Genomic DNA, 26013 nt, shown 5'->3' with positions numbered 1-26013 from the left:
TAAAAAAAACCACAGGGAAATCCCAAGGCTATAAACCAGGGGTCTTCAAACTTGGCCCTTTTACGACTTGTGGATTTCAACTCCCAGAATTCCTCAGCTAGCATGCCTGGCTGAGGAATTCTGGGAGCTGAAGTCCACAAATTGTAAAAGGGCCAAGTTTGAAGACCCCTGCTGTAAACTAAGCTGGCAAGTGGAAATATACCCCGGAAGAAGCCAATGGCAAAGTAATTCTGCGTTGTTGCCTCACTAAGTTGGGATCAAGAGGAGCCAACCCCAATTTGAAAGCATCTTCATCTTCTTTGTTCCATGAATAGAAGCCAATGGACTGGCATGTATCTCATGGCCCAACCACATTCTGTGTCAAATATTCAGTTGCCCTACTTTAATTTTTGGTAGATTAGGTATTTAAAAGATCAGCCTGACTTATATCAGGATAAGAAACCCTCAACCCACTTTTATCTAGAAAAACCCACATATAACCAATGAGAATTTTTAAATATTCATTAAGATTTCTGTCTCTGTCTCCTCAAGGGAGAGATACCTCTCCTAAATAAAGTGAAGGGAGGCTGCTTTATCCTATTTTGCATGAGGTGATCCTGACCCAATTAGATTAAAACATGTTTAAAAATTGACTACTTTTGTTACTATGATTATTATTTTGGGAGTTGAGTTCTTAATGTTGTAAGAATTTGCAGTTTAATTTGCATAATAAAATTATTTAAAGAGTAACACAGAATGGAAGGAGAACTGCACAAAAATGCATTTTGGGATAATTTAGGAACTTATTTCAGGGCTGCACTGGGGAATAGCAGGCTACCTTCAAGCAGAAGGCAGGTTATGTTGAGTCTGCACATATCCTTTAGTCTGACAAAAATCTCTCGGGAGGTCTTGGTTTGTTCCTCCTTATGGACTGGTTGAGGGAGTTTCTATATTGTCCAATGGTAGGCCCAGCTTTGGAGCCGATTTTAAAGACAACAGTGACAAAATGCCAGCTATTCTTCACCAGGCAGAAATGAGTTGGGCTTGAGGTTGAAAGGGAAAAAAAAGGAAATCTAGAGAGTCCCCTCTCGCTTTTCCTGCATGGGACCCCCAGCCTAGCCTTGTTAAAGAGAATGCACGGATTTCATGGCAGGGAACAGGAAGAACTGAGCAAAGAGATTGCTAGCTCCAGAAGAGGGCAGGTGAGGGCCTCCTTCTCACTCTCTGTATGAAAGAGACAATTGTTGCAACTGATCTTCATCCCTCTGGTCACAGCAGAGACCAGGACCTTCTCTGCATGGTATTCTCCCTAACTTGAAATCAGCACCATTGAGGACCATGTTCTGTGTCAAAGCCAAATTTTGCCCTGGGGAAGTCATGCAAAGAACAGGCCAAATCCATTATTGCATACTAGAGGTTGCTTCCAGCTGGAATTTCCTTCTTGGCAAAGAGCAAAGGGAAGAAAGAGTGCCAGGGCAAGCAGCAAGATTTCTTCACACAATACAAAACACACATGATTTTCTCTGTCTCTCTTTAATTCTGAGGTAAAACTTTTTGGTTTTCCTGTAAGAGGTGCAGGCTTCCAGGCTGACAGTGGCCACAGACAAACCAGGCATGTTTTTCCCTGTCAGTGGCGTTATCCGGGCCATTAAAAACTGCGTTGCCCACCCCACAGTCAGCAAAGAATGTTTCCATGTTACTCTCCAAGGTAATCCCCCTGGACTCACCTCTTTCTCTGCTCCCTACCTAAAGAGATGGGTAACAGCAGCAATTTTCTTCATTACACAGCAGTTCCATGAAACCTCCCACACCTGTGCTTCAAGGCCCTGCTGCTTGTGGCACCCTTCCCTAAAACAGAAGAGCCAAGCACCCGCTTCCCAGTCCTTATCCAGAGCAAGGACAAAGGACTGGATGTAGGCATTCAGACCCTGTGCTCTGGCCCCAGGCCCCTTGTGTGAGCCTCTCTTTTGGGTAGCTGACCTACAGCATTGTTATGGGTTCCCATGATAAAGAAGCTACCAGACAGACCAAGGCAAGGGCCACAGTGGAGGCCATGCCTCGTGAAGCATCCTTCCTTTGCCAGTCTCTAAAGCACCCTTTCTTCCAGTTGTCCAGCTCTCCGAACAGAGGCACGCTCAGTGGTTAGAAGGGTCCTGTCTCTTTTGCCTCGTGAAGGGCTGGGAGAGCTGAGGGGAGAGGTAGAGCCGTCTCTTAAAAGAGGAGGTCTGCTACATTACTGCTAAATAAAGATATAAGGGGAGAGGCCCCTACTTCTCCTTGGCTGCCTACCTTCCTTGCCTAGTGCACTGCCTCTCCCATCGTTCCAAGCACCATGGACTCCCTTGCACCCCACAGATTTCACTGGAGAGGTGGCCTAGTGCAAACAGACCAGAAGGAAGACAGTCATCAGCAACTGGAGTCCAAGTGTGTAGGAAGTAGAGGGGCCACCCCCAGGTGGATTCAGCTGCTTCTCGCACCCTTTGCCATGCCACCCCTGGTAACAATGGCATTGGAAGTGGGTTTGTAGGAAGGAAATGTCTGCCTGAGAGAGCTTCCCTTTGGCTGCCAGGAGTGGGTTTGGATGCTTGGATTCATTCCGGTAGATCTGGAAGCTGTTTGGATTGAGATGCAGAAAGATGCTGGCATCACTTTCTTGACGCCGGCACCGGCCATGGCCCTTGCAAAGAGTCTGGCTACAGAGCTCAGCTGCGGTTGTCACATTGATGATGTAACGGCCAAGGGGCTCTTCTATGTACGTTTTCATCAGTTGGCAATTTTCCTGCAGAAAAAGAAAATCCCAAATAATGAGATATGAGAAGGCAGGAAACAGGTTCAATTGATAAAAGGATTTGTTTCACAAATGCCATCAAAGAAAATCCATAACACTGGCAAAATAAAACTCTGCCAACAATATAAGAATTGAGACCAGTACTGGAAAATACACAATGATGACAAAACTGTAGAAATTCTGAACAGAAGTTGAACTCAGTTCAAGCAGGAATAGCTCCTCTTCCATATGATACATCATATAAGCAAGGCAGGCTTGGGCATTTGAAATACGGTTTTCAAGGAGAGATCCATTAAAATATCAGATGAAATTAAACAAATAAATAATAAGCAACAATCTCCAATATTCCAAGCAAAGCATCAATACTTAAGTAGAGATTAGTGGTTAGGGATATGAAAGGGAAAGAAAAAAAATCAGTAATTGAAAGTTCATCCTCATGATGTTTTTTGTATTACTTTTTAAACTTAGTTTCTCTTTTTTGTATCTTCATTCTTTATTAACAGCTTGAAGAATGCAAATTAGCTCTAGGCTCATTGTAAAATATTGTTTTGCTGTAACTCAAAATACCTATTATAATTCCTTTCTTACATATTTACATTCTTCCAGAAATGTGCAAAGCCCACCTCTTAGTAAGCTCACTTACAACCTGTCCAAACAGCTCTGCCTAAGAGCAATTAGACTGAGAACAGTTTGGGCGGCCTTGCTGGGGCAGCCGTTTGATGAAGTGAACAGGATGTGACATGCTCCTAACAGAAAAGAGATCAAAAGGTTTGTTCAAGAGATCCATGGGAAAACTACTGTGTGTGTTAGGCTTAGCGTGAGCTCATATAAAGCAGGAATGAGGGAGAGGGAGGGAAAATAATACATACCTTACTTCTAGTGTTCTCAGCATCTCCCCAAAAAATAGCACCAGCTGCCCCCAAAGCAGCACTCTCGCCTATGGTAGAGATCAGATCTGTCTGGAATGAAATGGCCGAAAAGAGTTTTATAGGTAGTCCTCAGCTTATGACCACAATTGAGCCCAAAATTTCCACTGCTAATCAAGAGAGTTGTTAAGTGAGTTTTGCTCCATTTTATGGCCTTTCTTGTCACAGTTCCTAAGTGAATCACCGCTGTTGTTACGTGAATCTGGCTTTCCCATTGATTTTGCTTAAGACAAGTGAAGCTGATCACATGACACACACACACACGCACACCCAGGGCACTGTAACTGTCATAAATACATGTCAGTTGCCAAGTGTCTTGAGTTTTGATCATGTGACCGTGGGATGCTACGGCAATCAGAGTGTGAAAAATGGTCGTAAAGTCATTTTTTTCAGTGCCGTTGTAACTTTGAACAGTCGCTAAATGAATGGTTATAAATTGATGACAAGCTGTACAGTATATGAGTACCAAAATTGGACATTAGATGATTAGTAAAATGTTTTCTCTTAGAATGGATGCAGGTAAGTTACTAACAATTACTATTAATTATATAAAAACAAACACTGTAAACATTGATCTAAATTTTTAGCAAATTAAGCAGGTCCTTTTATCGTTCAAAACCTTTGGGTATTGAAATAATATGTTTCTGGCAAAATCATAACATCTCCTGAACAGGAAATAGAAAAAAATGTGCCTTTTCCCTTCATAAAGACACTGGCCAAATGGCTTTACTAGACTGTAGTGCTACTGCATATCTTTGTCAGTCATCCTGTATGTTTTAGTAATACATTTTGGTGTAGTGGTTAAGGTGCTGGCCTAGAAACCAAGAGACTATGAGTGGTAGTCATGTCTTAGGTATGAAAGCCAGCTTGGTAACTTTAGGCCAGTCACATTCTCTCAGCCCAACCCATCACACAGGGCTGTTGTGAGGAAAATAGGAGGAAGGGGTATTGTCAATGTTTGTCACTATGAGCTACTTATAAAAAAATAAAAGTGAGGGGGGAAAATCTAATAAATAATAATCTAGCAAGTAGCTTTCTACATTAGATGTGGTAAGCAATTTGTTTTATTTTGTATTCTGACACAACTGCCAGGGGCCCTCAATCATTAACTTCAACAGAACATTACAAATATCAATATTAAACTCATAAGTAATATTTTATAGCCCTGAATAGCATCAACCCAGCATCCCTCAAGCACACTGGAAATGTTCAGTTTGCTTCGGCATCCAGAAAAGATGAGCTTTGATTGGCTTCCTTAAAATAGGGGGCACTACTGAGAAATACTGTTTACTATCCCACCTCCATGTTTCCCATATCTTCACTTCGTGAAGCACACCTACCTCTCCCATGGCTGGTAAATCCTTGGTGAACATCATGGTACCCTCCACCCAAGCAGGAATTCACTGCCAGGGCATTTGATCTAATAGCAGCACTCTGAGCCCATTGGGTTTGCCAAGATAGGGTGACAGGATCTCGAGTGGCTGCAAAACAAGCTCTACTTAGATCCTGTGAGCACTCTGCAAAGGCTCACAGTTTTAGCCTGACAACTTAGAGTAGATCAAAGAAGCCCAGCAGCAGCTTAATGGCAAGATGGGGTCAGAAGCAAAGCCAAACAAAGAGAACTTCTTCACCCGCATGAAAGTAACGTTTTTTCCAGTCTTATGCCAATGAATACATTAACCAGACACCCTTTCAACCTTTTGCTTTCCTCCTTATTTCCAGGTCATAACTTATCCTTCTATTAAGCCAGATAATCAAGTCACTTTTCAAGGGGCTGAGCTAAGTACCCTGATACTTTCATTGGTACAGGAAACCAGTTTTATTCCCAAGAAGGAAGTGGTCATACTAGATTTGTCAAATTCAAATTTTTAATATTAGGTGTGCTCATATTGATTCAGAAGCCAAAGAATAGTTCTATGGTATGATTCAGGCTCAACATTTCACTCATTAACAACAGAAGTCATCAATTTTTTGATTGAAGGGCCAGCTACAATTGGAAATTAGAGGATAGATAGATAGATAGATAGATAGATAGATAGATAGATAGATAGATAGATAGATAGATAGATAGATAGACAGACAGACAGACAGATCTGTCCACCTCCATATTTGCACAGATGTTGATCTAAATGTGAACAGTTAGTAATTATCCAGTGGCTGAAAACTAGAAAGTAATATGTGCTGCTTTGCCATGACAGTTTATTACCCATGCAGATCAATCCACAGAAAATGAGCTGGAGCAGAGAGCATGGATGGATCTAATAGCTTATAGCGAAAAAATTTCTTTTGCTGTTACAATGGCCACACAACATTCTTGAATGAATGAATGAATGAATGCAGTTTGAGACGTAACTTGGGAACTGAGAAGAAGCCACTGCTCAAAAGTAGAAGCAAAATCAATAATTCAACCATGCATTTGAATTTCAGCACTGGTTAACTGCTGATGCAGGTTTCAAACTGTAGGTATACAACTTGAATGTCCAGTATTTTGTTAGAAGTATAAAAGAAAAGATTCTAAGTTATGGATAGGATAGTGGATATAAAGTCCTTTCTGTACTAACACTTTAGTCCCAAAATGCTTAAATCCCCAGTTTTATCACTAACATCCCATCTAATTAGACCTTAGATCAGACTAGTTCAGCCTGATCGCCCTCAACATACTGAAACTGCACTTCTCAGAATTCAATGGATTCATATTTCTAATCTAATGTTGGTTGTTATCCTAACTGAAAAGGAAGCAAATTGGGAAAAACTGACTGAGCTGCTAGTTATGCCTTTGTCTGGGCATGTCTATTCATTTTGATGCTTCACAGCTTATCTTCAGAGCACTCCTTAGTACATCTCAATGACTTTCTAGTTACAGGGATTAAAACATCCTCTTACAAGCTTTTACATCCCAGAAGCAGCAGCCCCATAAAAACTCAGAATGGTGTTTTGAGACCCCCACCGCACACTTCAGTGCAAAATTGTACTGTTGCTAAGCATGAGAGAAATATGAATTATAGTAATAAAGAAGTGCATTGAGGTTACCATTACATATACCTCTTATTTTAAAATAACCATCATGCAAGCCACTTACAGAGGAAATCACAGCTCTTTTAAATCTACCAAGCTGCACTTTTGTTTCAGCACCTTCTACCCCAAACTTCATATATGCAAACATGTATTCATACAACTTCATACATTCATACTTTTTGAAAGGCTGGAAGGAAAGCACCCCCTGCTCTCTATAGTACCCCAGATTCCATTACTCATAATCACAAGGTGCAGGGGTCGATTATTGCACTTCTAGATTTTCCCCCAACCTCTGCTTATCTCCAGAAATAACCACTTCCTCCTTCAGATTTGGAAATCCTAAAACAAACTTAATGGGGTTTAAGAGGAGTAACAAAGTAATTCTCAAACTGTCCCAAAGACCCTAAGAGGGAGAGAAAGAAAAGAAAATCCTCTCCAGTTTCTGGCCATTAAGAGGCTGTTTACTTCAGTTGCAAATGTTCAGTATGGAACAAAAACCAAAAGAATCCGAATTAAAAGACCCATTTGGACCACAATAGCTTCTTTTTGCAGTGCTGTTTGAATTAGTTAAAGGGACGCGGTGGCTCAGAAGGTCGGCAGTTTGGCGGGTCGAATCCCAAGTGCCGCGTAGCAGAGTGAGCGCCTGTTACTTGTCCCAGCTTCTGCCAACCTAGCAGTTCGAAAGCACGTACAAATGCAAGTAGAAAAATAGGGACCGCTACGGTGGGAAGGTAACAGCGTTCCGTGCGCCTTTGGCATCTAGTCATGCCGGCCACATGACCACGGAGACATCCTTGGACAAGCGCTGGCTCTTTGGCTTTGAAACGGAGATGAGCACCGGCCCCTAGAGTCAGAAACTATTAGCATGCATGTGCGGGGGAACCTTTACCTTTACCTTTTTGAATTAGTTGGATATGAATCCAACTCAATGGTTTCCTTCTCTTTAGGAAAGTGCTTTACAGTGCTTCAGTTTTGAAGGCAAAAGTGTGCTTGAGAGTATGTGCAGCAAGCATCTCTAACTCCTGATGCATAAATGTATGGCTTTCGCAGGAATTACATGGGGGGCAGTTTGCAGATTTTAGAAATCACCTTATCTTTCAATCTGGAGCGCTGCATAGCTTTATTGCTTAACATATGCATAAGTGAAATAGGTGTGTGTGTGTTTGTGTGTATTACATACAGAGAACTATATATATATATATATAAATACGTAAAAATGAGACCTCATCTCTGCAGGCACTAGCAGAAGACAGCATAGGAAAATTCTTCTCCGCTCCTTGGGAATTGGCCAGTTGTTGGGGAAGGGAGCTCTAAGAACCCTCCTATTTTGATGAACCTGAGAGTTCACTATATTTTGACTCACTCTGAGAGATGGATAATACCTAAATTTGATAAATAAATAAATACACAAAGTTTATGGGAAGGATAATGTGGTAACAGCCAGCTACATTTCTTCCTTGCAAACTCACAATAGAAAATCTCCATGTCTCCAAGCCATAAAGGATTGGGTACAGACAGAAAAGAGGAAATTTGGACAAGACAGGGTTGTTGCCAATGTTAGGGTTTGGATTTGACATATGCGTATTTTGGGCAGAGTAATCATACCCCTGAAGGACCAGATTTGTAGTTTGGTGTTGGCTCCAGAACTGATCCACATTATTTGCAGGACTTCTAAGGCCTGTACATCCCACCCCACAATCTTAGAACTTCTATTGGAGATCTTTTGCAGGTGTGCAATACTCTACTATTAATATCAACATCCAATTCTGCTGTCTACTGAAGTGATATAGAGTATGGAACAAATTGCCGTTGCAGTTGGCTCCCCTAATTTTGGGAAGAAATGTAAGCTATTCAATTTAGATGTTTAATTAAACCTCAATTATACCTACTGCATATGAATATTTATTACCCCATTTAGAGCCACTAATTAGAATGAATGCTTCCTGCCTAGGTATTTTATCCTGAATGGATTACACAATTCTTCTAAATCAGAGCAGTGCAGTTACAATGAGGTCCAACTGATAGACCAAAGCAGCTGTTCTCTTCACATTGCTCCGTAAACGTTTTAGTATTCTATTAAGCCAATTTATTTCCAAAATAGTGCTTTTAAGTGCTGATGTGTTTTATTTTTCATAAGACAGTAAAACATCAGGAGATATATTACACATATATCTGGTGGAAAAAGACCTGGATCTTACTGAGCTGTGGTATTACACCTCCCAATAAAGTAACTTCTGAAATGTTAACTTTTCAAGAATTGCAAGGTTTAAAAAGAACTTAAGGCTTCACAAGATACTAAAAATGGGTGTTGTACAAAGCACATGGGTATGAACATATTAAAATATCTACATCCTCTAGAAAGCTTAATCCACTTGCTTTGAAAGATTATTTCAAAGACTATTTCAATTATGTGTGTGCATGTTTATGTATGCACAGCATCTTCGTGGTTGTGAGAGAGAGAGAGAGAGAGAGAGAGAGAGAGAGAGAGAGAGAGAGAGAGAGAGAGAGAGAGAGAGAAGAAAACCAGGGACAATCTTCAAAGCAAATGCTTGGAGTCTGCTGGAGAATGTGGCTCTTTTAATGCTTTGATGCCTTCTCATACTAACACACTTTGCAAATTACCATTTCTAGTGTTGTGTATGAGGCTCCTATAATTTAGCATGATGTAGGAATGAATTACAACTTATTCAACAAGCAATAGTTAAACAAATTAATCAACTGAGAGTGATGCAGCAACCTAATCACAGTGTAAGTTTTCAAATCAAAAGCAGCCCACTAGCTAGATTTTGTGCCAGGCCAGGTGCTGGACCCAATCCCCATTTCTGTGCAGAATGGCACTAAAAGAGGCAGTACAGTGCATGTGCGTGCATTCTATGTCAAGTGGGTAACCTTCCAGTTGCATCAGGAGTTGACTAGCCCTGAACTAGATTGCTGCTCAAGACCACAATTTCTTGAATAATGTTTCTCAGTTCCAAAAAGAAAGCATTCTCACCTCTTTTAAGAAAACATCCTTCCCATTGCTATAAGTGGGCCTGGTGTAGACAAAGACAGGCAGAGCATAGTTATCATGATGTCGCTGAGAAATACGAAGGCCTTCTTTTACTCGAGACCTCACAAACTTGCGGCCGTTCATGGTGTTGGCCAATTCGTGTTCCAGATAAATGGAAGGAAAGAGAGCAGTGCTCTCTTTCCAGAGCCAGGCCAGGTGATCGTTCCGGGTCTTCTCTACATCAGGACAATGACCAGTGTAACTGTCCTGATTGTTGCGATAGTCATGGTTATAGCAGTTTGGGAAGAGGTAGTAACCCCAGAGCTGCCGTGGACGAAAGTTCTTGGCATATCGCAGAGTCTCCCTCATAAAATCACAAGCCGATGATTCAAATTCATACTGGGCCTCCTTCTTCAACTGATCTTCTTGCAATTTAGGACGCCGAGACAGCACGAGCTTACGAGAGGCATTCCGGTAAATGTCTTTGGGCTGCCAGTTTCGGATCCAGATGGGTCTCCACTCTTCCCAGTCAATGACTGCCAATCCCTCCTTTGAATCGGAGCGGATGTATTTTTTAATGCTCTCTGTTAAGCGGATTAGATGCCTCTCCAAACTGCTGTTTTGCGGAACGCCTCCGTTAATAGCCACTTTGTTTGCATCGTAATAGGGATAAAGGCCCAAGCGTTCTTTATAAAAAATGGTCAGGTTCTGGTCCACAAAGCCTTCATTAGGCGAGGCCTGAACATCAAAAACAGAGTAGTCCAGTTGAACCTTGAAGCGAGGCTCACAGTCCTGGGTTGGTGCATTCCAAGCTACAATAAAGGGCCTGCGGGTGAAGATGGGGGTGAAAGCAGGTTTGTCATACTGCTCAGGAGCACCAGCCACAGCTAGGAACATGAGCCATGGCACTGCCAGTGCATTGCCTCCCTGCATTCTCTCCAAGTCACTTAAAAACAGAATGATGGCAGATTAAAGCCTGCAAAGAGAAAAAGGATTGAGAGAAAGAGAAGATGTGTTATTACAAGCTTTTCTGAACATGCAGTATGGGAACAGCATTCTTAAAACATCTGGAGAGCTCGAGAGAAGGCAAGATACTGTAGTTCTGGAATAAAGTAAAAACTCCAGCCCTTTCGAGTTATGGAATGTCTAGTCTGTGCTATTAACCAGGCAATGTTTATTATTTCTTTTTTGAAGAATTTCTCAAATTTAACTTGAATCTCTTCTGCCAACAATAACCTTTTATTGTATTCAACCAGTACTTCTTAATTTGGGGTGTAAAATGGAGACTTGAAATACCCTTATATCGGGACACACCTACCTAATTCTCTTGATTTACTCAGATTTACAAAGTTTATAGCAGAGCTGGACAATGATTATTTATTCTTAGAATTCCTACTACAAAGTCTAATGTTGCAGGACTGCATCTATCCAATAGCCAATGTTGTTTTACTTTTTCTGCAATGCCAACAATTCAAACAGCTGCTATAATCCTTGCATGACCTGTCAAAATCTATTTGCTCCTCACCTGAGACTGGAGCAATTCCCACATAGCCTACAGAAATGAACAAAAGCAAATAAACAACAGTAAATACTACAGTCGTATTCATTTTTCTTCCTCAAAGCCTTAAGACTTTGACATGCGTGTAATATATCTCCTGAATAATTTTAGGTCCACCAGTAATGCAATTATACTTCTCAGGGCATATTCTTATTTTGCCTGTCCCAAAGGGACCTACCCTAATTCAGGGTCATTATATGAACATCAATTGTATCGGAAGCACCATGGACTTGAGTATCAGAGTGCAAAGAAACAAGTTAATTGATTTGACTCTGGTATAGGAAATGCTCCCTTCAGCGTGCTATGCCTATCAGAAGTCTCCCAAAATTCTATTTCTATTCTATTTCAATAGAATCTGGACAGAGGGGCTTAAAGAATTCTGTGGAATCTCTCCCAAAATAGGCATAGTTTCTCTGAAACAGTTTTCAAACTTTTTCAGGAGCCTTTTAGGTTTCAAAATCTAGAACCTCAATCAAGAAGCAAAAACTCTGGTGACAGAAAATTCGCTGAATTTTGAAAAAAACAACAACAACCCACCCCATCTCTCAAAGAACTTTTGGGATTCTGTGAAACAGTTTGGAAAACCATACACAATTGCCCCTCAAATTTCTGTAACGTTAAAGATGCTTTAACTTCAATTTGAAAAAAGTGAGCTTGACAGAACCCCCTCTAAAGCTAGCTGCTTCCACAACTATTACTAGAAGCCTTTCCCCCGTTGTAAGAAGTTCTGCTCCTAGCCTGCTACTTAGTTAACGGGAGTAGAAGCTTTAAAGTTTTCAAGCAAAGGAGCTCTGAAAGTTTGCTTCCTTGGGTTAAAAAGAAAGAAACCCCGATCAAATAACAGGCGAGAGGAAGGCGCAGGGGGAAAATGTGGATGTCAGCAACTGTTGAACTCACAAAAGCCACAGAAGAATGCTGGCCTTCAGGAATCCTCCTGAAGCAAGCAGACAAGAGGCAGAAGCCCCCAGCAGAGTGCGGAAAATCGCAGCCTGAAATAGACCGCGGCGTGAACAGGACCAGAGGAAGCGCATCCCCACGTGCTACAACCACCACTAAAAGGGCTACACTCTAAAATCCCGAGTTGAACGAAAGCGATCTAAATTCAGGAGTTTGAAACTGGCAGTTTAAGCCAAGATGCAAACCAGATTCCTCACCCCCACAGATTCAATCCGGACGCATAGGAGGGGTGGTGGGGTGGTGGGTGGTGGAGGAAGGTTCACGGAGAAGTGATTTTTCCATTCACTGGCTCGGCTTTCTCGGAAGGACGAGCAGGCATTTCACCAACTGGGCTAGGAGATTTGCCAAGCCAAGCGGAGAAAGGGATCCGCAGCCCGGTAGGAAACTCGAGCCTTCCGCAGACGAGCTGAAAGGTTCCCGAATCGGGATCGGCTCTGCATAAAACCAGGGGTCTTCAAACGTGGCCCTTTTATGACTTGTGGACTTCAACTCCCAGAATTCCTCAGCCAGCAAAGCTGGCTGAGGAATTCTGGGAGTTGAAGTCCACAAGTCATAAAAGGGCCACGTTTGAAGACCCCTGGCATAAACAAACACCTTCAAAGTGATTTCGGACAAGCCGCATTCAAACACCCACACCCACCTCTTTCTTCCCAGCTCCAGCCATTCTTTGCCCCATCACATTGTCAGCCAGCTCAGGAACTCTGCTTCCAAGTAGCTCCTCCATAACTTTCCCCCCCCTCCCTCCCTAATTTCACCCCACCCACCCCCGGCTTTTCCTGCTAAGAACTCACCTGAATACTTAACTCATCAACCCCCTTGCCAGCTTAAGTACAAGATCCTCGCGGGCACCGAGCGCTCGGCTCTTAAAGGGACCATGAGCCCGGTACCTCCCACTCTCTTCCCCCGGCGCCTCCACTTTTCCTTTAAAAGATCGGGGGTGGCGGACGGAACGATGCTGAGTTAAAGATCGGGGGGAGTCGTTCCCCCCCCATCGACGAAAAAAGCTCATTCCAGCAAACTGCTCTGGGAGCGTTATTGGAACCGAGAGAGAAAAAGGAGACGCCACACCTTTCAGCATCTTGATTTTTAAATGCGATATATACGCATGCATATATGACTGCTGGATCTGAATGCTTCCCCACCTACGGCGGTCACTTGGTATAATCCAGCTACTTCTTGTGCGCCGAGTGTGGCTCTTAAAGAAACAAGAATATTTTTTTCTTAGACCGGGTGGCTCGTTGGGGAGGCGAACCACACTTGGCGCACAAGAAGTAGCTGGATTATTGTGTAGTCGCATATAGCCTTAAGCAACTCATGAGAAGAGCAACCGTAGCACTTTAGGTCTTACTATTGATTTTTTCCCCCTATAGAATCGGGGAAGTCATTGTTAGCTGACAATGCCTCTTCCATATACAAAGTACACTTCCAAAAAGAATGAGCAGAGCAGTTTTTAGTCATATTTGCAACTAGAAAAGTGGCTTCTAGATCACAGGATGTCATATAGGGCTTAAAGAATCCCTGTTGGCATTTAAGATTTAGAAGGATGTCGGTTTAGCAATCCTATAAAATTACTTTTCCCAAAAGTTCTTGGGTTGAAACTGCTGTCCTTCCCATTCACAGTTAAGAAAGTAGCTAGAACAGGAGGATAACCGTTTGGTCTGCAATACTTTTTCTCATCTGACCCAATTTCTAAAAATACCTTCTGTTATAGTGACTTACGCAAACACAATGAGAGGTGCTGGTCAGGTTGTGGATTTATGGTAAAGTTTGGTTCTCAGACTTGCTGATTCATCATTACAGGTAGTCCTCAACTTACATCCACAATTGAGTCCACCATTTCTGTTGCTAAATGAGACAGTTGTTAAGTGAGTTTTGCCCGTTTTATGACTTTTCTTGCCACAGTTGTTAAAGTGAATCACTGCAGCTAAGCGGTTGTTAAATGAATCTGGCTTCCGCATTGACTTTGCTTGTCAGAGGGTCGCAAAAGGGGATCCCCATGATCCTGGGACACTGCAACTGTCTTAAATATGTGTCAGTTGCCAAGCGTCTGAACTTTGATCAGGTGACAGTGAGGGATGTTGCAACTGTATTAAGTGTGAAAAATGGTCGTAAGTCATTTTTTTCAGTGCCACTGTAACTTTGAACGGACACTAAATGAACGGTTGTAAATCAAGGACTACCTGTATTATTTGTCCCTAACCTGGCATCTTTTTTTTAAATTCCATTTATATCCCGCCCTTCTCCGAAGACTCAGGGCGGCTTACAAGCTTAGCAGTAGCCTTCATTCTATGTATATGCCTGCTTATTAGGGCTTTCACACACACACCCCAAGCGGCATTATTACAAAGTCAGCTTAATTGCCCCCAACAATCTGGGTCCTCATTTTACCTACCTCGGAAGGATGGAAGGCTAAGTCAACCTTGAGCCTGGTGGGACTCGAACCTGCACTAATTGCAGGCAGCTGGTGTTACTTAAGGAGGCATCAGCCCACTGCTCCACCAAGGCATCTGCTTGGTATATTGCACTAACCCAAAGAAAGGTGCTTTTTCAAAAGACGGCTGGATTTGGTTTTTCCTTGAAAATGTTTCGCTTCTCATTCAGGAAGTTTCTTCAGTTCTCGGATGAGAAGTGAAACGTCTTCAAGGAAAAACCAAGCCCAGTTGCCTTTTGAAAAAGCACCTTTGAGACAACCAATGACCTGGATGACTGAAAATCTTCATAGACATATTGCACTCTCATCCTCTCCCCCCTTCTCCTTGTCAGAGCTAAACGTTGTAGGCCAACTCACTGAGAAAGTGCTTGCACTCGGGAGAGTAAACAGACAAGAGTCTGTTTTGAAAAGCCTACTGAAGTGCAGGAGTGGGTAGATCTTGGTTTTGGGGAAGAAGAGAGGCTAACGAAACCATTCTGCTCTTTCTGCTTCGACCAGTTTTTCTGAGCCACCCGTAGCAAGAAGAGCTATGACAAGCCTGGAAGAAGGACCATTGGCTGGCCACCCTCCTTTCCAACTGCCTCTCTCAGTAGCAATTGGTATAAGGATGACCTTGGGAGCACTGGCTCTATTATTAAGGCACAAAGCGGTTGCTATGTCCAGAGTCTGGAGTCCCTCAGAGTATTCATTGATTATAGACTGCAGATAAATGGCTGCCACAGGAGCAGTGCAGTTTTGACTGAATGGCCATTGTCTGGCAAAGGAGAGTCTTTTTCCCAGCAATGCACCAGCCGCCTGACTGGGTGGGTTTTGGTTGAGCTCTCCCATGTCCTGGCAACGGGAGGATTCTACTCTTGAAACAATTGACACATTCTGCCCAACCAGCAAGCTGGAGATTTTCCAAAGTGCCACTAGAAATCAGGAAGAAAAATAGCTTCTGACAGCCAAGATGCCCAGTGCTTGAATAGGGTTCAGTACTGTTGTTTGCTTCTCTTTTACACATGGATCCTGCTGTATAAACATACATCACTAAATAGCTTTTCTGGGAGTTGATGGGAACTTGAGAAATTGACACATCCCTGCTTTGATAAATGTCAACTGCATTGTAGAGCATCCTAGGCATCCAAAATGCTACTTGCAATTTCTGTCTTTTAATCTGACATAGAAAAACAAGTGGAAGCTGTACATCAATCTCAGGTGTGCCAAACTAGTTTTGACACCTTTTCCAGAGTAACCCAGTCAGTGTTTCCTTATCTCCCAAGTTTTCCCAAGTTGGTGTCTTCCAGCTAGGAAGCATGGGAACATGATTATGAGCAGACTAGAGATTGTGGTAATTGATCAAACACAACTGGAGGCACCAGGTTGGGAAATCCCGAAAGGTGCTTTTTCCAAGAGGCAACTGGACTTTGTTTTTCCTTGAAGATGTTTCACTTCTCATCCAAAAAGCTTCTTCAGTTTTGACTGTGGAACTGAAGAAGCTTTTTGGAGAAGCGAAACATCTTCAAGGAAAAATAAAGTCTTTGAAAAGTCTCAAAGGTGCTTGAAAAAATCACATTTGGGACAGCCATGACCTAGATGACTGAGAATCTCCACAGACAGGTTGGGAAATGCTGTCCATACTATTGTGAAGGGTTTTTTTAATTAATTAACTTTTGAGATTCTCTTTGGCATTTGATTGGCTGAGGCACTGGCCATATTCCATGGGAGGAACATGACTGGCATTCAGTCAAGTTTATTTTAGTGTTTTTGTGTGCATGAGAATGTGGGTGGGTAAGGAAGCGTAGCATTTCAGAAAACCAAAGTTTTTTTCCTCTCCCCCTTTTGGCATTTTCTAAGCTTCATACAATTGCAAAGAGTTTAAACATCTTACTTTGAGCAATTAGCAGTGCAAAGGACTTTCCTTTCCTTCCTGTATAGGAAATTATTCTGCCTAGGCATCATATTTTAAAGGATCCACCCAAGACTTACCTCGGAATGAATCAATTTATACGTCAAAAGTTCTAGCTTTAGTGGAAATCTGCCTCAGCAGTATTGTTGACAATGTGCAGGACAGGAGAATGACATAAAAATCACCAGATCTCTCCCAGAAAGGAAAATGTACCTGCCCAGAAGAACAGCATGTTCAGGAATCCGTTAGAACAGCTGCCAGGAGGACTTCTGGAAGGGCATTCTTGTTGCACCATGAACCATCGCTCTTGTCCCCTGCCTACTCCTGATTGCTTCTTGGTGAGCCATAGTTAGCCAGCTTCACGTTTCTTACATGAGTCATAAAAGAGCCAAGGTTGCCTACCCCTGCAGACCATACCTAACCTCCAGTGCAACGGGAGCAATCACAATTTACAAGATAATTGATAGAATCATTGACCTAATTTAAGTAATGTTGAAATTTGCTGTGTTGAGGTATTTTATTTATTCCAAAAAGATTATTTGTACCAGTAAAGTATCAATAGTGATTTTTGGGGAGGGATGTATGTCAAATTTTGGATTTCTCTGGAAAAACATTCTTTGATGACTACAGTCAAAGTCAGAATCTCAATTTGAGGAATTTTATTCCAGCTCCAAAAAATCTGGCCATCATAATCTAAACATTTCCTGTGTCAGACTTCTCCAATCTCTGGTACGCTGCAAAAATGTTGAGTCTACAACCCTTTTGGAATTATTTTAGTTTTGCTAGCTGAGAACTCTTGTTCTGCAGTGCCAATAGTTCTATGGGTAGCATGGCTGTTTATGGCTAGCCTATTTCTGCCTAAAGGAAGTACGTTCAGTGGATAGACTGTATTCATATCTATCTGTCCAAATTTGAAACAAAAAATATCAAAACATGTAGTCCGAAGGCGCAAAATGATTGAGTGGGAGCTGCATAGTCCATCGAGTTGAGAAGAGGGTAAATGGATAGTGGAGCCATAATGAAGGCATCCATCTTGAAAACGTAATCTCAGTTATACTCTGAGCAAGAACTTTATTCTTTTTCAAATAGCAAAGCTATACTTTGGGAAAATAGGCTAGAAGCCATTATGGCTTGGTTGGGAAAGTTTCTAGTGGTGTTGAAAACTTCTAAACCAAGAACTACTGCTCCCCATTGGCAAAATTGCAGAGGATATTAGAGCAGATGGGTTGTTTAGATGCCCTCAAAATGGTTGCAAGAGGCCTGATCAGCAAGATAGCAGAAAAGGGAGAACAAAGGACTCTGCTCTCCCCTCCTCTTTTCCCCCCAAGAGCAAGCCTTACCAGAGGCCTCCTCAAAAGCCTGACTTTCCACTTAATCAAAGGATCAGCTCCCAGTGGGAGGGGTGGCAGGGAATGAATGCACTTGAGTAAGGCTGAAAATCTCTGGAGATAAAGGCATTGCCACAGCTGCTCACAATGGAACTCTCAAAGGGGCTGGCTAGACTGGGAAGGAGCAGGGAGCTTGATCCCACACAAAGAGACTGGGAAGCTTCCAAATCCCAGCAGATAAATCCAAATGAGGAGGTGGCAGAGACCTCTACAGATCTTAGATTTAGAAAAGGTGATTTCCCATGTCATTGTTTGAATGTAAACACTGCTTTCCCTGACCCATTCTTGCCTCTGATAAGGCCAGTATATAAGCATTATCCCAGGCTTTTGAAAGAGAGGCTGAAAAGGTCCCATCCAAAGTAAGATCAGAGTTTGAAATGATCAAAGAGTTAGATACTTCTTATTCAATGCAATTCAACTATTGATAAAATATGATCAGAAACAGAGACTGTTAATACTTTAGTAAATTCCTGCTCAGGGCATGGGGCTGGGCTAAATAAGTTCTTCCATCTTATTTCCAGCCCTTAAACTTAAATTCTTTGATTCTAAATTATAGCATCCAAACCAGATATCTCAGATGGCACTTTGGCTAGCAAAACTGAGTGGCATTAACTATATTTTTGCAACCAACATACAGATTTTTGAAAATGTGCATATCACCAGTATAGGACTGATCATATTCAGCAGCTGGAACAAAGAGTTTAATCCTTTCCTTACTCACCCTGCTCCTGTTGAAAATCCTTCAGCTCCATCTAACACACAGCTGATACATAGTGCCACTGAAATCAGCCGGGGGTTGCACTGGAGATCAGCCAGGGATTTTCTCCCAATACAAATAAAGGAAGGATTTTCTTTGGGGCTGACTGAGGAGCAAAACTCCAATCCACAATTCACATCTCAATAATTATTAATTTCAACCCTTCCACATTTTAATCCAGGTTTTAAAGTTTAAAGTGCTGTAAGTCTGAAGCCCTGGCTCAATCTAGATAATTAATTTGTACTGCTAGTCAGATGGCTAAAGTATGTCCCAGATTTTGCTTGATTTTTATAAAATAAAATATTGTGATGACTTACTAAAGTTAGGTGTAGAAATTTGACTGTCAGTGGAAGATGTGGCTGCTATTCATTTCATTTAAAACAGTCTGAGCAGATGCACATTCTTCTTCAAGAGGTGAGGAAAGATCCAATAGCCCCTACAGAATGAAAGTAAAAGCCTTCCACAAAAGGGTGGATAACTAGCATGTTTGTATATGTGTATGTGTGGGAGGCTGGCTTAGCTTTGCTGACCACACTCTACTCTCAGGCAGCAGCTGTTCAATGCATCCAGCCTCCAAAACCTTCAAACTAAAACATAAATGCCCCGGTGGTGTATACTGTGGCCTGCAGACACAGTCACACAACTAGTTGCTAGAGTCTGTAACCATACAATCTGAGGGGGGGGGGGGGAAAGACTGCATTTCTATAATAGAAACTTTCTAGGATAGGTACTGGTTTAATGATACTATAATATCCTTTCAAGAGAAACTTTACTTTGGGAAAATGCTGTGTGTGAGCTTTGTACACAAAGAGTGTTTGATGTTAAGCTCCATCTCTGGAGACTATATAGACTTTGGGCATCAAGTCTGAAAGCAATTGGTTACTACTCTTTTACATATTTATTAGAAAACAAAGACAATTCTAGGTCTTAAGTGTTGCTACATTTTGTTATGCTGTCTGAAAACTTCACCGTACTGTGGAACTGCAATTGGTAATGATTACCAGCTGAGGGGTGCTTGGTGCTCTCTGAGCCTGGTGGTTTTCTTGCAAATGTTTCCTTACTCAAACTAGGTAGCATCATCAGTGCTAGCCCAAGGACCCTTCCAAAGACACCCCCCACTCCATTTCAACCCTGAGCTACAAATATTCTTTATTGATTACCAATTGCAATTTACAGTAGGGGGAAGGTTTCGGAGAACATAATAAAATGTAGCAACATTTACCGACCTAGAATTATCTTTTCCTCGTTTTTTTCCTTTTTGTCTTTTTCCTCTTGATCTATGACCATAATAATATTCACCTATCTAAATGAACTCAAATTCAATCATTGAATTAAATTGTTGAACTAAATTAAATATTCTTCCATCTACTAATCCATCTGTGGTTAAACCTGAAACTAGAGCCTTTAGGGTGTTCTAACAACCCCTATTCAACAAAGATTGGCTCTATATAGCTAGCTCTGTCTTTCGAATGACCAGAAGCAACTCTATTTTTTTCAGGATTAAATTTCAGATACTTTACCTGGTGGAATCATAGAGAATTTTAAATTAGAGGGAATCATTTAAGGCACCCCTTGATTACCATCTGAGTAGTGATGGGGACTCCATTATTTCTCTGGAGCAACTGGTTCCACAGTCACTGCTCGTATTAGGAACTTCCAGTCATGATCTGCCTTCCTGTAACTTAAATCCATTATTTTGCATTCCTTATCCTGCCCATCTTTTACACCAGGTTAACCACACCTACATACAATCCATCAGGATCCCCAGTACCCTAGCCCAAGGGCTGAGATCATAGTCTTTCCACAATGCCAGTAGGGTGGGAGGCACATAGACAGCATTTTGAATTTTCTGTTTTACCTCTAGAACAGCGGTGCCCGACCTTTGTGGCTTGGCGGCCTGGCTGGGGAGGGGGGGGAGAGGGGAACACACTACTCAACTTGTGCATGTGGTGGGCCAGTATGCACACACACACAGTTCGACATGCACAAATTGAGCTGCACACGCACGCATGTGTCCTGGGCTGCTGCTCACACAATCCAATTCCAAATAGGCCACGGTCCCATAATGGGCCATGGCCCAGGGGTTGGGGATCCCTGTTCTAGGACATTAGCTCTCACATCTAATTTTGCATTGCCTGCAAATGTATTAAGCCTTCTTCCACCGTAGAGGAATATAATAAATAATAATATAATAAATAAATACATTGAAAAGTCCAGAGTTCAGAATGAACTTTGGTAGCACATTCTAGTTGAGAAACCATAGATGAATACTCTTGACTATAATTTTAAGTAATCTATATACCCACGGCTTTTTTTTCTCATAGAACGCTCAGAACGGAGTTCCGGCACCTTTTTTGGATGGAACCTTGTAGGGTAGGCAAGGCAGGTTGTATAACATGTGTGAGTTCCGGCACCTTTTTCTTTTACAAAAAAAGCACTGTATATACCTAGTCCAAACTTTGTTCATAACAAAATGAGATTTTTTTTCCCTCAAGACTTTTTTGTCAATATATCTTTACTGTAATCAAAATATATTCCACAGAATTCCACAGTATATTAAGGAAGCTACTCAGTCAAAGATGAGAGAATGTCAGTCTGCATGATTAGTTTTGGACCTCTTAATGTGGAGCTGTGATCATTCTGAGATTGTTTTAGATTAATTTTATTTTGTTCCATTGTGGAATCTTGCCAAGTACAGTATTGATGTCAGACCAATTGATCTGAGGTTTCCTAGATCCCCCATTTCTCCCCCTTGGAAGGCAGGAACAATACTCATTCTTCCTCTGTCTGGAATATTACCCATTTTCCAGGATGTCTCACAAAATAACACATAAACGTTCAGTTAGGTCACCTGCAAGTTCCTTTAGAATACAATAACTGTAGTATCCACAGTTGTCTGAAGAAACACATTCTATTCTTGGAGGACACAGAGCCAAAATAAGAGTTAAATAGCTCTCCCCCCTCCGCCCCATTTGTTACTTGTTAGAATTTTGCAGTCTTCCCTGAGCAGCTGTTGAGGTGATTCTGTTCTCTTCCTTTTATTCAGAAGCCTTTGGCATTGTTCACCAACCTCAATTTAGTCTGAGCTTCAACTTTCCTGACATTATCCCTATAGTTCTGTCCAATTCTTTTGTTTCAGGCCTTTACTCAGCTTTTTGTATAGCTATATTGGTTTTTTTCTGATCTGCCATTTTCCTCTGGAATTTCAATGTTTGTTCAGATGCTCCTTTCTGAGCAACATCTACCCATCTTGAGTTGTTATTTCCATTTCTTTTCCTGCCGTGAAATCTTGCCTGTCATCATTTTAACATTTTCGATAAAGCAAAAAAAAATGTTTTTGACTGATCTCAGTTATAGCTTTCTTTAAAAACAACAACTCAGCATTGCCCAATCGCTTTCAGTTCAGGGGCTTTTCTCAGTAGTGAGTTAAATTACTGTCAGTCCATTCTTGAGATGGCAAGAAATGCTACTATGAATTAGCTGTTCCCGTTGCCCATCCTATCCTGCCTCTGTGTCAGGACCCACCCCAAACCACGTCTTAGGAAGACAAAATTCTTGGAGTCAAATCTATTCCAAAAAGAATCTTTACTATGACATGCTTGGTTGTAGGAAATGAGGCAGGACTTAATATTATTCCACGAACTAAACCATGGAATCCATAATGTTTTATATCATATTCATAAATGTATGTTTAAAACATTATTCCATGGATTCTGACATTCTGTTCTGTTCTCAATCACTGCAAGCTGGTATTGTCCTAATTTGTGAGTGGGCACCTCTTTCTAAGGGTTAGGATGCTGAGCTTGTCAATCAGAAGGTCGGCAGTTTGGCAGGTCGAATCCCGAGTGCTGCGTAACAGAGTGAGCGCCTGTTACTCATCCCAGCTTCTGCCAACCTAGCAGTTCGAAAGCATGTAAAAAATGCAAGTAGAAAAATAGGGACCACTATGGTGGGAAGGTAACAGCGTTCCGTGCACCTTTGGCATCTAGTCATGCCGGCCACATGACCACGGAGACATCCTTGGACAAGCGCTGGCTCTTCGGCTTTGAAACGGAGATGAGCACTGGCCCCTAGAGTTGGAAATGACTAGCACGCATGTGCGGGGGAACCTTTACCTTTACCTTTACCTCTGTCTAGGCAAGGAAATAATTCTTTTCCCTTGACTTTCCTGCTTCAGAAGCAGAGAAAAAACATCCACCAATCAGAGCACTGCATCAGTCTGACTTCAGGACTTTGCCATTCCTCTCTAGGTTGGTTTATCTGCCTCCTCCCATACTCCAACTTGAGCATTTCTCGAGTTTAAAATAATGTGAAATATTATTTCACATTTTAATGAGTCTCAGACTGAGAGTAATTCTGGAATATGGGGAATATGCATTCATCTATTATTGATTTTATTTTTTAATTTTATATCTTGTCCTTTATTATTTTTATAAATAACTCCAAATGACAAACGTACCTAATACTCCTTCCTCCTCCTATTTTTTTTACATAACAACAACCCTGTGAGGTGAGTTGGGCTGAGAGAGACACTGGCCCAAGGTCACCTAGTCATCTTTCATGCCTAAAGAGTAGACCTCACAGCCTCCCAGTTTCTAGCCTGGTGCCTTAGCTATCAAACCAAAATATGTAAAGATAAAATATGCTTCAAGAGATATATCTGTGCACTCTATTAGGAAGACGACAGGAGATCAAGTTATCAAGAGCCTTGGTGGAGCAGTGGGCTAATGCCTCCTTAAGTAACACCAGCTGCCTGCAACTAGTGCAGGTTCGCATCCCACCAGGCTCAAGGTTGACTCAGCCTTCCATCCTTCCGAGGTAGGTAAAATGAGGACCCAGATTGTTGGGGGCAATAAGCTGACTTTGTAATAATGCCGCTGGTGTGTGTGTGTGAAAGCCCTAACAAGCAGGCATATACATAGAATGAAGGCTACTGCTAAGCTTGTAAGCCGCCCTGAGTCTTCGGAGAAGGGCGGGATATAAATGGAATTAAAATTAAATTAAAAAATTAATTAAAATTAAATTAAAATTATACAATAATACTTCAACACCAGGTTAATTTGCCCAAAGAAAACATCTACTTGAAGATTGCGTAGGAAATAACACAAAGTAAACTTGTTTGATCGGGGGTAAAATAATAAATATTTTCATAAAAGACTGAAAACCCTTTATGGACTTTTTTTGCTGAAAATGGTTAAAAATGAACTGGGTGATTCTGGTTTTTGTTAATTAAATAGTGGTGAGTATGGAAAGAGGGGAAATATGAATGAAATTTTAAAAGATCAGGAAAGAGAGAAAAAATGTCTTTGTAAAGAGAATTAGAAGTTGCTTATATTTTCTGTTTTTTTTCTCTTTTCCCTTTTATGCACTTTTCTTTTTCTTTCTTTTTTTTTCTTAAAATGTTTTCATGTTTCTTTCATTTATTTATTTATTTTCAATAAAAATTATCCAAAAGGCAATACAAAATAAAGAAAGACATGGGAAGACACCAGGGGACATTTGTTCCCAAAGAGAAGGCAATCCTTACCATAATTCTGCAACTCCCTAGATCTTGTTGAGGGGGGGAACTGAAACTAGAAATTGAATCACGATTAGCTGCTGAGGAACCACCTGCCCTCTTAATAGAAATTCCAAGGAAGCGCTTGAAACTGATAAATACAGGGAAAGTGGCAAAGAGCAGACTAATGTTTGGCCCTTCTTCCCCAAATGTTGAGGTCTACTTCCCTTCTCTCTACCTTGGAAGCCTGGAGATGAGGTGGTGTCAAAAGCAAAGTGGGCGAGTTATATTGAGACAGCCCATTGAAGTAAGGAGAGCCAACTGGACATAATGTTTCATTGAGGGCCGCATCAGCATTGCGGTTGCCCTCAGGGGGCCAGGTGGGTATGGCCAGGGTGGGCGTGGCCTACTGGGTGGGCGTGGCTAGAGTGCGTATGGCCTACTGGGTGGGCGTGGCCAGCTCTACATCATTCGCATCAAGGGTGCCTATGGGGGCCTGGGCAGGAGTGGGACAGATCTGAGGGTCTCTGGCAGAAGGAGGGTCTCTGGGCCAGGGCCAAGGCAGTGGGGGCCGTTCCCTCACTGTTTCCAGGATGGCTTCGCGGGCCACATGAAACCACTTTGCGGGCCAGATCCGGCCCCCGGGCCTTGTGTTTGACATGTCTGGTTTAAGGCGCCAGTCTAGAAACCAGGAGAGTGTAAGTGCTAGTTCTGCCTTAGGCACAAAGCCAGCTAGGTGACCTTGTGCCAGTCGCTTTCAGCCATGGGAGGGAGACAATGGCAAACTATTTCCAAAAAAACCTTGCCAAGAAAACTGCCGGGACTAGTCTAGGCAGTTGCCAAGAATAAAAAATTAAATCAAATACACAATATATAATGAGTAATAAACTCAACATACCACATTGCCAGGCACTCCCAAAACATTCCTCTGATCACACCCTGAACTCCTTATCTGACAGTTTCCAAAGGAGTAGGTGGTGAAGAACAATAGATTTTACACAATACTGTAGTAAGAGAGAAAATATGACTTGTATAATGGTCCAGTTAATGACTGTGATTCAGTCCCAATGAGGACAGGTATATCTATAAACCTTCCTTATTCATTAGTATTAAGGATACATAATCATGTTGCACTTCCTTTACCCTCTGAAGGAGAAAGTTGTCAGGAATTTCCTGGTAAGACTGCTTGGCAGATATCAGGATAATTTCTGATTTATGCTTCTTTGAAAGATCTGTAATTTATTTTTGAAGATATATTTCACCTCCTATCCTTGGTTGGTATTTGATATTAGCCTCCAAAACCTATGTTACTTTTATTATTCCTATATTTATTTTAATTCAGATTTTTTTCTGCATATTGCCAAGCTCACATTTAAATTTTTCAGCAAATGTGGGTACTTTTAACATATACTTCAGCTCATTCTCCCTTTTTCCTCCCATTCAATTTATTACTATACCAGGCATTTCTTTTCAGTGAAAAGGAGACATAGCACTGAACTCCCAAATTCCAGAAGTCTTTCCCAACAGCTTCACATAAAGTGTTAAAGCACAAAATGCAACTCTTCAAGAAGCACGTGCCACAAACTGTTACCCTGAACTTTGCCCCCTTAGCATCGCCTTCTGAAATGAAAATAAATTAAAGCCTCTGTAGAACAGAACATCCAATTCCATTTCAGCCAGGAGGAGATTATGGTTGATGGTACTGAAATCCATTAAAATGGGTAGAACAACTAGTGACCACACATTCCTCCTGTTCAGTTTTCATCTTAGATCAGTGATAACAAACAGCAAAGCATTCCTGGCCCCATAACTAGGCCTGAGTACAATTTGAAATAAATCA

General features: G+C 41.7%; 1 protein-coding gene across 2 annotated transcripts in view; it reads right to left on the bottom strand.

The window, feature by feature from the left end:
• Window positions 1-1487: 1487 nt before the first annotated feature.
• Window positions 1488-26013, bottom strand: part of HYAL2 (hyaluronidase 2) — an 80909-nt gene continuing 56383 nt past the window's right edge. The window contains exons 1-4 of one of the 2 annotated variants that reach the window (XM_083355341.1): window positions 13004-13120; window positions 9701-10673; window positions 3637-3726; window positions 1488-2758 (exon numbers count right to left, since the gene is read on the bottom strand). In XM_083355341.1, coding sequence (XP_083211467.1) covers window positions 2354-2758; window positions 3637-3726; window positions 9701-10630 — 1425 coding nt within the window. In that variant the 5' untranslated portion in view covers window positions 10631-10673; window positions 13004-13120 and the 3' untranslated portion in view covers window positions 1488-2353. Of the gene's footprint in view, window positions 2759-3636; window positions 3727-9700; window positions 10674-13003; window positions 13121-26013 lie in introns of those variants that run through there. The other variant, XM_083355342.1, reaches the window with a different exon arrangement.

The sequence above is a fragment of the Vipera ursinii genome (genome assembly GCF_947247035.1).
Source record: "Vipera ursinii genome assembly, chromosome: 2".
NCBI classification, from domain to species: domain Eukaryota; kingdom Metazoa; phylum Chordata; class Lepidosauria; order Squamata; family Viperidae; genus Vipera; species Vipera ursinii.
The sequence above is the reverse complement of the archived record's forward strand: the minus strand, read 5'-3'. Positions and strand labels throughout refer to the sequence as shown.